The sequence below is a fragment of the Misgurnus anguillicaudatus genome, chromosome 12 (assembly GCF_027580225.2).
Source record: "Misgurnus anguillicaudatus chromosome 12, ASM2758022v2, whole genome shotgun sequence".
In the NCBI taxonomy this organism is placed as follows: domain Eukaryota; kingdom Metazoa; phylum Chordata; class Actinopteri; order Cypriniformes; family Cobitidae; genus Misgurnus; species Misgurnus anguillicaudatus.
Window position 1 is genome coordinate 38,483,562 of NC_073348.2, and position 14,367 is coordinate 38,497,928.

The 14,367-nt window shown below is 36.1% G+C and overlaps 1 protein-coding gene across 10 annotated transcripts in view; it reads right to left on the reverse strand.

Moving 5' to 3' along the window:
• slc4a5b (solute carrier family 4 member 5b) overlaps positions 1-14,367 on the reverse strand; it is a 51,781-nt gene that overhangs the window by 3,763 nt on the left and 33,651 nt on the right. For 5 of the 10 annotated variants that reach the window (XM_073874570.1, XM_055207520.2, XM_073874571.1 and 2 more), the window contains 16 exons: positions 14,196-14,291; positions 13,063-13,118; positions 10,695-10,852; positions 10,483-10,570; positions 10,245-10,399; positions 9,186-9,314; positions 8,937-9,111; positions 8,255-8,388; positions 6,077-6,348; positions 5,668-5,732; positions 3,470-3,661; positions 3,217-3,330; positions 2,664-2,777; positions 1,172-1,333; positions 229-407; positions 77-149 (listed from right to left, as the gene is read on the reverse strand). In XM_073874570.1, coding sequence (XP_073730671.1) covers positions 77-149; positions 229-407; positions 1,172-1,333; positions 2,664-2,777; positions 3,217-3,330; positions 3,470-3,661; positions 5,668-5,732; positions 6,077-6,348; positions 8,255-8,388; positions 8,937-9,111; positions 9,186-9,314; positions 10,245-10,399; positions 10,483-10,570; positions 10,695-10,852; positions 13,063-13,118; positions 14,196-14,291 — 2,162 coding nt within the window. The remainder of the gene's footprint in view (positions 1-76; positions 150-228; positions 408-1,171; positions 1,334-2,663; positions 2,778-3,216; positions 3,331-3,469; positions 3,662-5,667; positions 5,733-6,076; positions 6,349-8,254; positions 8,389-8,936; positions 9,112-9,185; positions 9,315-10,244; positions 10,400-10,482; positions 10,571-10,694; positions 10,853-13,062; positions 13,119-14,195; positions 14,292-14,367) is intronic. The other 5 variants (XM_073874572.1, XM_073874573.1, XM_073874574.1 and 2 more) reach the window with 5 other exon arrangements.

Here is a 14,367-nt window from a genome sequence, read left to right on the forward strand (position 1 = left end):
TACATGTGTTTACCATAGCGTCCAAATAAAAACTGTATACTGTATGTTTTAACAACCTATATATTAAAAGTCTGACCTGTAGTACTGGTGCAAGAAACACTGAGACTCCGGTCAATACAAATACTAATGTGCCGGTGAGTCTCTGTTCTCTGAGGTAAAGACAAACAAATTAAACCTTCGCATACATCACATCATGGACAGATCATCTGCGGTCTCATCATAACATACCGTACACCGAGGAACTGAGGCTGTTCGCCGGGGGCGCTAGACTCGCTCTCCATCTTCAGGGAGTCAATGTGGGCGATCGAGATGACAGTGGCCGCTACGTACCAGGGCAAACCCATGAATGAGCAAACGGCCATGAGGATGCCCACCCAGAACAGATCCAGGTGATAACCACAACCTTTCTGCTCCGGCGGAGGGTTTGAGAGAGAGCGAGGTTAAAATGTACACAAGACAACTATGCATGAAATAGATGAATCGAGACAACTTGAATTTTACGGAGAGGGTGACATAAGGTGTTATTGTAAAATGTTGCAAGTTAAAGGTCCATTGTGTAACCTTTAGAAGGATCTCTAGATAGAAATGCAATATTATATACATAACTTATCAGTGGTGTATAAAGACCTTACATAATGAACTGTTATTTTTATTAGCTTAGAATGATACGTTTTTATATAGACGGTTTCAGCAGTAACAACATAAACAAGCGGCTGTCGCGGTCCGCAGTAACTTCCGGTAAACTCCGCTAATAATAAATAACAACAAAGTACTTTAAACGCATTTTATTTATATAACAAGCAAAACATCAACATATAGATTACCTAGGAAACCAAAACATTTGTTATTTTTGACGAGGGATTTGTTCAAGAGATCAGTTTAGCAACTAGTTAGACCATTAAAAAAACGAAACCGGAAGTAAGGTTCGGATCCAGACGTGTATCACGTGCGTCCGATGAAACCGTCTATACATACACTGCGCGACTCGCGCCCATGTTCCTACAGTAGCTATCTCATCCCTATGTTGTCTTAGACGACGCCATTTTTGTCCTGTGGTGACTACCGTAGCTTCTGGTTGCGTTTCGAAATCGAGGTTGGTTGCAATTTGCAATCTAACCACTAGATGCCGCTAAAACCCATACTATACCTTCAAGAAGGCGTTTTTAAGTACCTTTAGCTTATTTTCTTTACGGTTGACGATGACGGCAGTGATCTGCTGATCCATAAAGATCAAGATGGTGACCAGTAGTGCAGGCACAAAGCTGGCCAGACAAATCCACCAGGAGTTCTTTCCTAAAGGCATTACGATCCAACCACGGTCCGGTCGTGTGGGCTGTACAGACAGAACGACACTAAACAAAGTTACCACAGCACTAAGAAATGTTTGTCTGCAAAATACAAATAATCAGGTTTAAAGATCAATCAATGATAAAAATCAAATCAAATAGAGTTTGGCAGGGTTGCCAAGTCCTCGTTTTTTGTGGTGGTGGAGGGATTTTCTTCATCAAATATCCTTTATAACTCTTTCCATGCCATTGATCAGTTATCTCGTCAATTAAGAGAAAATGCTTCCCTGCCAATAATCAGTTTTTAGGACAATCCGTATATCCGCTATTATCCACTAGGTGGCGCTCTTACCCAACTTATAAAACACTAACTTTTGTGAAAATCAAAAAAATGCTAAAATATGCAGGGAAAGAGTTTCATTTATGAAAACATAGCGTGTGATGTATATGTTTTTTGGTATTGTAGTCGCATATTTTGAGTTTTGGGCTTGTGAGATAGGGTCACTATGCTAGTCTTGATTGGCTATTGAGCTGGTTTTGTTAAACAAACCTGGCAACCCTGCACAGTGAATTGGTGTTATGCTATTACACAGAATAAACATGCAGAAAGCAACATATTAGGGGATTTCCATTGTAATCTCATGGCAACGTACATATTTTTCAAGTTGGCTAATTTTTTATTATTCGTACAACTGCACTCGTTTTGTACGATTTGGTTGCACCCCTGCACTAAAAAAAATATTCATTCAGATTACTTACATTTTAACAAAATATTTTATGTTTAAGTTTAATTTCAATTTTTTTTGTTTAAATGTAGCTTAAATAAATTCATTGCAACCACTTACCTTAATAAAATTGAGTAAATTTTTTTTTAGTGTGTGATATTGGAGTTAGGGGTCATGTTTCAATATTTTAAATTTTTCTATCACAATCGTAATTCTACCGAGCCCCTAAGGTGACATTGGAGCAAAATCTATCAGTATATAAAATCTAAAGTTTAGTTTCACGTGCTCACGTGAAACTTTCATGTGCTCACGCCAAACCTTCATGTGCATAATTTTTTTAAAGTTTAGTTTTGCGTGCTTACGTGAAACTATCTAGCGCGTACGTGAAACTATCGCGTGCCCACGTGAAAGGGAAAGTTTCACGTGCGCACGCGACAGCCCCACGTGAGAACGCGAAACTAAATGCGGTAGTTTCATGTGCGCACGCGAAACCTTCACGCGAGCACGCGAAACCAAACTTTATTTAATTTTTGCTCCATGTCCCCCTACAGGCTCTGTATAATTCACTTCATACGAATTTATAAGAATTAACCAACTCAATTTCCTATGAGATCAAGCTGGGATTTCGAAAAGATGGTTTAGCAAAACGTACCTTAAATTCAGTTGGGACAATCAGTTTAGGAGTCTTAAGCCCCATAAACATATCAAGACCAACAAATGTCATGATTGATGTGAAGATTGCAAAATCACTGATGAGTTTCCGAAGCTGCACGTTTATTGAAAAACAGAAAGATGGAAAACTAAGACTAAGAGAAGATCAGAAGAGAGGATTTATAGCAAATAAAATGGGCCTTACTCGCCCTCATGTCAATATACAAACTTACATGACTGTCTTTTCTACAAATGTTGTTTCTCAGAAAAAAGATTTTCAGGTGTTAGGCTGCTATGGTCGTAGCTACGAAATCTCAATTGATTTGATCATTTTTGGAGATTGTCAGCTCACCAATTATTTTTAGTTAACATTATTTGGGAAAATATTTGAAAAAGTCATACAGGTTATACACAACATGAGGGCATTTTTTTGTTATTGATTAAACTTTAATTTTGGGAGGAATGATTCATTTGAAAGAAATATAAAACAAAATTAATAATTGAATATAACCATAACAATATCTAAAAAGACAGAAAGGAAAACACATTAGGACCTTAATCTGGGTGGGCACATGCAGTTTGGGTGTGTCCAATGACATCACATAATCCAGAAGACAGAAGACCAGGATGGATATAATTATGGCAAAATCTCCTATCAAGGCACGACACTTGAGAAGATACAGAAGAAAAGGGAGAGGTGAACATGAGGGACGATAATAAATACAAGATGGATGATAATGAAGATTCTTCACTTCTGACACACAAGGGAAAACGTTTAACAACATTGAGGAAACTTTTCTGGCCGACCTTTGTAGGGAAGTACCGGCTGGATTTAAACTTCTTGAGCGAGATGGTCATGGAGTAAGTGCCGAAGAACAGGATGAGAGACAACAGTGCCAGATCAGGGATATATTTGCAAGATTTGCCCACCAGTGAACCGCCGAAATTCACACAGTCTTTCTTATTCAGCTGACTCCAGTACATAGCTGAGAAATTAAACATGGAGAAAAGAAACAGATTTTAACATTTTCTGAAGTCATTTCATTCAATTATCTCCTGTCTTTTGTTTGTTTATTTTTTTCAATTGTACTTTTGCTTTAAATGCTGTTCAATGCTGTATTTTAAAGTCCATGTAAAGTCATTTCAGAGAATTGCTTCTCAACGCATTATAAATGTTAGAGATGTATTTCTGAAACACGTTACAAAGACTGTGATATGTGTAATACTGAATTGTGGAGTTACGCCGTTTAACAGTTTTTCACCATTTCTAAGTTCAGGATTATTAATTGGGCGGGGCTACTATGGTGGCTCGATGATGCACTGGAGCCGTAGAGCATGGCCCCACCCATAATGCTGTGTTCACACCAGCCGCGGTAGAGGCGTCAATCGTGAGTGATTTCAATGTTAAGTCAATGTAAAGATGTGTTTACGCGCGTCTGGAAGTCTTGTGGCGCGAGTGAGGCGTTTAGCGAGGTGCGATGGACGCGAATCCGCGTCATTTGCGCGTCTAGTTCGCACGAATGTCGCAAATTGACTGTTGCAGCGGGAAACCCGCAAGTTGAAAAATCTGAACTTTGGCGAAAAATCGCTGCGCGTTAACCAATCAGGAGCTTGCTCTATTAGTGACGTGATTAAAAGAAGCGAGTGGAGTCGCAAAAGCCCCTCCCATGACGCGAATTTCTGTGTGAATGTTTTGAATTTCACTGAAGCGAGTAAACTCAAAATGTTCAAACGTCCAACAACGTGCGAATAGCGTGTTTTTGACGCCTCTCCCGCGTTTGGTGTATATCCTGCATAACACAATCGCAAGCATCCATTTAGGTTGTATTTAAGACAAAAGATTTCCAGCGAGTGGCGTGGTTTCAACGACGACAGCAAACACGCCCCCAGCATTTGAGAGCAGAGAGTCCAGTTTATTAATCTAAGATTTTGATAACTTATTTTATTTACTTGCCGTTTTTTATTATTCAAATTTGTCTGAGTGGTTAATAACACATTTTTGTGTGATGTGACAATCCGTGAACACATATTTAATATCGCTTTACGAGTACTAACTCTTTTCCCGCCATTGACGAGTTATCTCGTCAATTAAGAGAAAACATTCCCCTGCCAATGACGCTTTCCTGACACGTTTTTACGGTAATCTGTAATTCTGCTATTATCCACTAGATGGCAATTTATTTTAAAAAATGAAGCAAAAACTAATTTAATTAATTTTAAACTCCGTCTATGTTTTGATAACCGTTCTGAATCTGATCTCTAACAAAATTCCTTTACAAAAATGTTTTTTTCTCAAATTATTTGCTTAAACATATTTAAGAGGTTATAATAAGAGAACAAATGAAGATAGGATGACAATTTTTTCCCCCGTTTTGTATGTTTGTTTGAAAGTAGAGGGCCTGTTTTTTCATTTGATATATTTGTATGTTTACATATTTACAGATACATAAAGTCTCATAATATGTTTTTAAATATGTATACATATTTAAAAAAAAATTTAAAGAATTGTTTTTGGAATGGATGACTTGGATTAAATAAAGCAGTCAATACAAGCCTGTAAAAGATAATAGTGTTTAAAAACATCTCAGGATGAGACCTCAAGAAGCTTCTCGATAAAATGACGAAAGTAGATTTCTGCCAACCTTAAAGGTGCAATGTGTAATGTGTAACTACGTTGTCTTAGACGTGTTTGTCCTGTGATGGCTACCGTAGCTTCTCTATGCATTTCGAAAGGGACGGCTGAGCCGTTGGTTGCGATTCACAGTCTCACCGCTAGAATGAGACTAAAAATCTACACAGTGGAGCTTTAATAACATTTCGGATCTTAAATAAATCATCTTATAGCAATTTAACATCAAACCACATTTCAATAAAAAAAGAAAATACTAAAGGGATAGATTTGAACATTTTTACAAATACAAAAATATTTAGTAGTATGAAAGTAAAACTCTGCTGTAAATGTAACATTGTGAAGTGATATATTTATTAGAAACAGTTTAGCTCACCATGGAGTAATCTGTGAAGTTTTCTATGCCTAATGGAGCAGAAGCATTATGAGCCAATGGAGAAACTATAAGTGAAAAAATACATAAATACATAATACATAAAATTACACAATAATAATACATGTAATAATACATTCATGATCATTAACAAAATAACTGTCATTCACACAATATTTTACATATACATACAGATATTCATGTATCAGTCTGATACTCACACAATCACACAGCAGCCAAATCGAGTGTAAGCGATAAAAACAAACATACTGTAAATCAGTCACTGTGGTCCGATTTAACAAATCTATGCACATTTGCACAATAAAAAAGACAAACGGGAATGCATATTCATAGATTTTATGTAGCCATACACATCACACAAGTTCTCAGCACACTGATTGGTCAGACTCACCTTGATCAGGAGGCAGGCAGTCACACCTGTACGTGGTGATGTCTTCCGGCTTAAAGTCTCGATCGATGGGATAATAGTTAAATGTTCCTGTCATTTTTTTAAGTGCATCAGAGATGAAGATGAAGGAGATGAGACTAGAGAAGCCTTCCTCTGTGAAGCGTGTCATGTATTTGATGATGTAGCTGGCGTCTGTGGCCACCAGGATCAAACATTGAAGACACGAGTGCAGGCCGATCCAGAGCCGAAGCTCCATATAGTCGATCTCATTGTTCCTGAACACAGATGACACTTAGTTCAAAGTCAACCAAATTGAATTGTGTGTTTAAAATTGAAATCTTTCCATAACAATGGATTACTACTAAAAATAATTTTGTCTCTTTCTTTATAAATAAACTGAAGAGATGATCATACTTTGATCTAGTACGTCCATTTAAATAGGAGGAATATTAAGACTCAAGTTTCAACCCATGGTGATCTCTGAAGGTACCTAAATGTGTTACATACGGCTGTCAAAATATTAATCCTGCACTGCAAAAAGTTATTTTCAAGAAAAAAAAATATTGGTATTTTTGTCTTGTTTTCAGTAAAAATATATAAAAATTCTTAAAGGTGCAGTGTGTAAATTTAAGCAGCATCTAGTGGTGAGGTTGCGAATTGCAACCAATGGCTCAGTCCACTGCTCACACCTGCTTTTTGAAACACATAGAGAAGCTACGGTAGCCGCCACCAGACAAACATGTCATCATCGAAGACAACTTAGTAAAAATATTTGTCCGTTAAGGGCTTCTGTAGAAAAATGGCGGCACAAAATGGCGGCTTCCATGTAAGGGGACCCTCAGTGTATGTAGATAAAAAGGTCTCGTTCTAAGGTAATAAACACATAAAGGTTCATTATGAAAGGTCTTTATACACCCCTGATCATATAGTTTTGTGTATTATTTAGCATTTCTGTCAAGAGATCCTTCTAAAAATTACACACTGCACCTTTAAATTAAGATGCTTTTTCTTGATAAGCAAAACGATCAAAGAAAATAAGTCTAGATTTTAGACCCAAAATATCAAATTTAAGTGAGTTTGTGCATAAAACAAGCAAAAAAAATCTGCCAATGGGGTAAGCAAATTTTTCTTAAATTTTTCTTGAATTTAGTGTTTTAAGAATTTTTTTTTTTTTTGCTTACCCCATTGGCAGATTTTTTTGCTTGTTTTATGCACAAAATCACTTAAATTGGATATTGTTTGTCTAAAAACTAGACTTATTTTCCTTATTTTTGAAAATAATTTATTGCAGTGTGATTAATCGGATACAAAATAAAAGTTTGTTTTTGCATAATATATTTGTCTGTGTATTGTTTATAATTATTTTGTATATTTAAATACACACATACAAAACATGCATATATTTAAGAAAAATTTGTAGAAAAAAAAATATATATATATGTAAATGTTTCTTAAATACATACATGCATGTGTGTGTATTTATATATACAAAATAATATTATAATATAATAAACACATATATTATGCAAAAACAAACTTTCATTTTTTATGCAATTAATCAATACATTTTTTAAAAGCCCCAATGTTACATAATTTTTTTTATTTTTGCTTAATTTTGTTTAAAAGGGCAATAAGTAGGATTTACCCCCATCTAGTGGTGAAATTGTATTTTGCATTCAAACGAACAGTGCTCTCTAGCGCCTCGCCTTTCCAAATGCGTGTTTGCCGTTATGTGATCACTGATCTCCTTGTTCGTTTCAGCTGGTTCACGTGTTCTGAATGAAAATGCATTGTGGAAACGCGTTGGTAGGCTAGTGCTTTTTGTCCCTCTCTGCTATTATAGTTTATCAATACGGCGAAACGACATATGGAAGCCTCCTCGGACTTACCCGAATTCTAAGCTTACAAAGAAAAGTCAGATCACTGGCAGAGGTCATTTGACACCAACGAGGACAAATTTATGAATAAAGACATTGATTTTGATTATTAAAACACTTAAAACCCTACTTACTGTCCCTTTAAAGGAACAAAACGATATAATGTTCAAACAACAGATTATACATACATATGAAAACATATGAACATGAGTTGACATCATTGTTCAAAAACATCCTTTTTTATCCTTATAGGATTAAAGTCTCTGTTAAATATATTTCCGAGAGCATTTTGTTTTACACTCACTTGCTAAATTCATAGAGAAGCTTTTCAAAGATCAGTATCGGTCCTGTAGAGCTGAGGATGATGAGGGGTTGACCACCAAACAAGCAGAAGACGGCACCGGCCAAAGCCGTGCCCAAAAAACTTTCCATCACACCCTGAAGAGTGCAGATTAAAAACAAATATTACAGAGCGAGTACAGTAAATGCCAACAATGAGTTAAAACGGTGCATTTTAACCAAACCTAATGCTCAGCTAAAAACTGATGAATAAATTTTCTTATAGACTTGGATACGTTTTAGGATCTTGATAAAAATTAAATGAAGAAATTATAGTTAACCAAGTTACCCTTTTATGTTCAAAAGGTCAGATTTCCTTGCTTCATTGAAGCACATAAGATGATCTTTGGACGAATAATCTTAGCAAATAATGCTGAGATTACACAGATCATTAGGTTTTGATCACACCAGGCTTAAATGCATGGTTTAGCTAAACATACCAAAGAATTTATGAAACTTAACTACATACATTTGTATATAATCAAATATTACCAGGCCATCAATCACTAAACTTCACATTTTTACGTGTTATGCATTCAGCAGATACTGTATCTTAAGTGAAACACTAGTATACATTTTATCAGTAAGTGTGATTCTGGGAATTAAACCCATGACCTTTGATCTGCTATTAGATATTACATGCAAACCTGGTAGTTGTCTGTAGCGTCCCCCAGAAGTCCTCCAAAGGTGATGGCGTTAGTGATGCAGCCCAGGTAAATGAAGAGCACGGCTGAGATGGACTGGATGTGGAAGCCCTCGTAGATGTCACTGAGGAACCAGGGCGCCTTCCTCTTAATGTCAAGCCAGAGCCCACCACAAAATCTACCGCAAACAAAAACATTCACAGACTCCACTACTAAATATTACAATTTTTATTAAATATTAAGAGATGCTACCGGCCAGTGAACTTCAGCTCCTCTCCGAGTTCATGAGGTGCAGGCATCTCCTCATCTTCGGCAGATGCTGGACCTCCTCCTGCATTTCCATTCGGCTGACCCAACTCGTTCAGAGAAAAAACAGACTTCCTGAAAAATGAGTAGAAGTTACCTGCATATCCTCTGAATTAGTTTGGTATCATTTTAATGCATCGATTCAGGAGTTTTATTTTATACTGTAGCTTTAAAGAAGACATTATATTTTTAACCTTAAAGGGAAACTCCACTTTTTTTTGAAAATATTCTCATTTTCCAGCTCCCCTAAAGTTAAACATTTGAGTTTTACTGTTTTGGAATGCATTCAGCCGATCTCCGGGTCTGGCGCTAAGACTTTTAGCATAGCTTAGCATAATCCATTGAATCTAATTAGACCATTAGCATCGCACTAAAAATAAACAAAGAGTTTCCATATTTTTCCTATTTAAAATTTGACACTTCTGTGATTACATCGTGTACTAAGACAGACAGAAAATTAAAAGTTGTGATTTTCAAGGCAGATATAGCTAGGAACTACAGTCTCATTTTGGCGTAATAATCAAGGGCTTTGCTGCCTTAACATGGCTGCAGGAGGCGCAATGATATTACGTAGTGCTAAAGTTAACAAGGGGACTATTTTCAGGCTCTCCTGCAGCCATGTTACGGCAGCAAAGTCCTTGATTATTATGCCAGAATGAGCAAAATATCGAAACTCTTGGTTATTTTTTTGCGCGGTGCTAATGGTCTAATCAGATTCAATGGATTATGCTAAGCTATGCTAAAAGTGGTAGTGCCAGACTAGGAGATCGACTGAATGGATACCAAAACGGTAAAAATCAAATGTTTAACTTTAGGGGTGTTGGAAAAATTAGCATATTTTTTTAAAAAGTGGAGTGTCCCTTTAAGACAGCTGTATTTCAATGATTTCTCTTATATTAGGTTAACATATTTGCATGCAAAATAACGTTGAACAGATATTCACATATAAATGTCAATGCATTAGACAGGGACAGTGTATGTTATAGATCAATGATGATATAATACCTCATTTCAGCCGAAGGGAGTTTTTTAGGAGGCTCAATGCGAATTTTTGGGTCCCATTCTCCTGGAGGAAGAACTATCACCTCATCTAAAAACTCATCGATGCCAGCGATCAAATCCTCACGATCTCTGGCTTTGTAGGCGACATCACTGAAGAGCTAAAGACGGTGACACATACCCGTTTTTGATCATTTTATCATTACCATAGAGTATGATATATACAATCATTCATGTCTCTTACATCATCAACCATAAGTGTGGCCATCGCACGGCCGATCTCATTGTAGGATCTGGTCTTGCCATTGGGTCCGAGCAGTACAAAGAGAAACCTGAGAAAGATATGACTTCTAGTAAAACTGTATCTAAACTTATTAAACAAATGTATAATAATATAACCATCATCAAACCCTTTAAACAGATCTGATAAACAGACACATCAACCGGGTTCTTCACCTGGTTGGTACGGGGACTTCGGTGAGACCCCCGAGTGTTGTGGCTTGAGCCAAGCGGACAAATGCCACAAGTGGCTTGTCCAAAAAATCCACCTCTCCAATCAGCACGTTAGATGCCTCGGCGTCCCTCGGGATCTTCTTCATGAACTTATTCTTCAGCTGGTGAGTAGAATCACAATTTGGTTAATAATCAAAGGTGAGCGGGTTTAAAATCAGAGGAGTTCACACAAATCTTATAAATGAGTGTCAATATTAACTCTGATGGCAGATCAATATAGTTACACAATCACTGGAAAACACACACAATGTGCAACAATGCCCTTGTGAATATGGAGTGGTCTGTGATTATGGTCAAATCGCTTTTTAATCTTTTAAATCTGCTTTCAAAGTCACCATCTGCTAGGAATAAACAAGCTACTTTGTTCTCACGTGTTGAGTCACATCATTCGCTGCTGTTTATTAACACATACATTGTGCCTGGATGTGCTAAACTTTTACATGAAAAAGCCTTTTTAACCTAAACATTTCACATAAACATGTTTGTTTGATATAAGAATGCATATTGTTAATGTGATAAACTGGTGACTCTGAGACAGCAAGCAATTTTAATAGCTGTGCAAACACAGCACAGACGTCTAGGCTAAAACAAGGCAAAATTTGAGCCGTCAGGGGACTCTTTCCGCGCTATTGAAGAGTAATCTCGTCAATTAAAAGAAAACATTTGCATAAAAAAATGTTCCTGATGAGGTTTTATGTTAATCTGTAATACCGCGATTATCCACTAGTTTATAAAAAACCTGAAGCAAAACAATTATTTACTCATTTTAAACTATGTGTATGTTTTGATAATCGTTTTGAATCTGATCTCTAACAAAATTCCTTCACAAAAATGGAAATATTTCTACAGAGCCCCTAAAGTGACTAAAGTTTAGTTTCACATGCTCATGTGAAACTTTCGCGCCCACACGTAAAAAGTTTCACGTGAGCACGCAAAAGTTTCACGTGAGCACGCGAAACTAAACTTTATTTAATTTTTGCTCCATGTCCCCTTAGGGGCTCCTTATATTTCAGCTTTTTTTTTTTTAAAGAAATATACCAATATTTAAGTGTTTATAAGCGAGTTACGGTTACACACCTGAACCGAAGTGAATTTCCGGTCTGTATTTATTTATTTATTGTCTGGCTAGAGGCTAAAATGATCTCTGAAACAAATACCTTGTTGAAAATAAAACGTTTTGGTTTGCTAAAAACTGTGTGAAGAGGATTAAGTGTGGTAGTCTACTAGAAGTTACGTTTAGTCCACAAGAGTCGTTTGTTTATGTTGTTGCTGCTGAAACCGTCTATATATTTGACAGTTATCCCCAGTGTTGAGGGTAACGCATTACAAGTAACGTGCATTACGTAATAATATTACTTTTTTGAAGTAACGAGTAAAGTAACATATTATTTTTTAAATATACACATTAATATTTGAGTTACTGTAATGCAAGGTACTTTTTTAGTTTAATTAATTCATTAAAAAAAGATATGTACTGAATTAAAGTAAACATAGTCACATTATGCACTCTGTGTACACGCTTGTGTGGGAACTGTTTGAGTCAGAAACTCAGATGGCAGACCAGTGCTCGACTTTTGCGATGGAAATATGCAATTTCTGAATGCAGAACTTTTCAGCCATAAAAAACACCTGCAAGGCCTGAACGAGATCAAGCCTCAGCAAAGAAAAAGTAATGCAAAATTAACTAACAAGTAATGTAAGCATTACTTTCCATGAAAAGTAACTAATTACGTTACTTTTTGGGGAGTAACTTAATATTGTAATGCATTACTTTTAAATGTAACTTTCCCCAACACTGGTTATCCCTTCGTAATTCTCGAGACCCCCTACTAGCTCATTTCAGCATTAATAAACCTGTTGAATACTCTTTGGAGGGGGTTTCTCTATAGAGGAACTTTAATAAAGTGGTCTCAGAATCATCAGGAGGGGTCCACAAATGCTTTAAAGCTCAAGAACTGTTTACATAGCACCAGTGAGACCCCTAAAGAAACCCCTTAATCTTCTCAAAAAAATAGCTGCCTAAAGAGAAATAAGAGTTTTGCATTTCAGGTTTCCATTTTGTTTGTGCCACATACTAATCAATAAAACAAAGAAAAACATTACAAACACCACCACCGGCCGAGTGACTTATATAGAGATTAAACAGACTGTAATTCAGAGAGATTTTAGATTCTTGCATAAACATACACGGTTAACCAGCGCCACACAAACCACGTTAACCAATACAGTATGCTTATTTTTATGTCACTTATAATAATAACCGAGACTGACTCAAAATAACATCGATAAAACCTAACACATTGTGTCGTACCTGATCGCTATTGGGTGTGATGGAAATATCATTCATACTGCGGCACTGAGAAGGATCTGGAAAACAGAAATGAGACTTGATTTTAAAAACACTGAAATGTGTACAGAAATGTATACAAAATAATATAAAATACCATATATATATATAAAATTATATATATAAAATTTAAAAAATAATAATTCAGTTCTTGTGGCTCTGTTGTTTTAGTGGTAAAGGAGGTATTAGCATTACCATGGCATAGAGCAAGGGTTTACAAACTTTTTTGTCAGCCGAACCTCCTTGACCTAAATTTATTTTCTTGAAGTACCCCCTGAGATTTTAAGTAAATAATTTAAAAGCACTTTGCATGTTTAACTTTATCAGTTTTTATCAGTAGTATTTTACATAGTTTTTATTACCTGTTATTAGACCTTCATCTGGTAAAATATATTATTTCTTAGTAAGTGTTAAATTCAGATTTTTAATGATTTAATTATAATATAATTTATTTATAATTATTATAATTAAATAATTAAACTAAATAATAATAATATTTTTTCCAATTCACGAACCCCGTGCAATTCCTAAATGAACCACCAGGGGTTCACAAACCCTGGGAAACCCTGACTTTATTATAAAGAAAAATAAAACATAGCAATTTAAAGATAAGCAATGCCATGGGTTAGTAATGTGATAAAACCATTTAATGTTTTATTGGTCAATAAACACAAACTTGCTAAAGTTAAACTAAATCAGGAGAACCTAATAAATCACGTTATGAACTCAGTAATCCACTAATCCTCAGAACAAAGGCAGAAATGCAATGTTGCATACAGCACATGCAGAAATGATACACAACACACACACAAAATGTGAAATAATCTGTGTAGTAACTATAAGCAGTTAAAGTCCAGGAGACCGAAAAGTGCAGAGAGCTTAAAGTAGAACAATACACTAGTAGGCCTACTCAAATGTTTGGAAACTGGACTAATTAATATTAAATTGTGCCTTCATATGAATTGTATGAGGTTTCTCATTGGATGAAAAAAGAAGTCAAGTGTCCAGTGAAAAAGTATAAATGAAGAATAAGTTTGTGTATCCAAACATTTGGTTGCTGGTGTGTATGTGGTTTAGCGACAGAAATCCAGACTCACGCAGTTTGCTGAGGCCTCCGCTCTGTCGAGAATGCAGGTCCTCAGTAGAACGATGAAAACCTGAGCCAGAGCGAGGACTAGGGATCGGACTGCGGTCTGATACAGACCCCAGATCAGACAGACAGAATTAAGAGAATATAATGACAGATTAGATGCAAGAAAAATGTGAAAT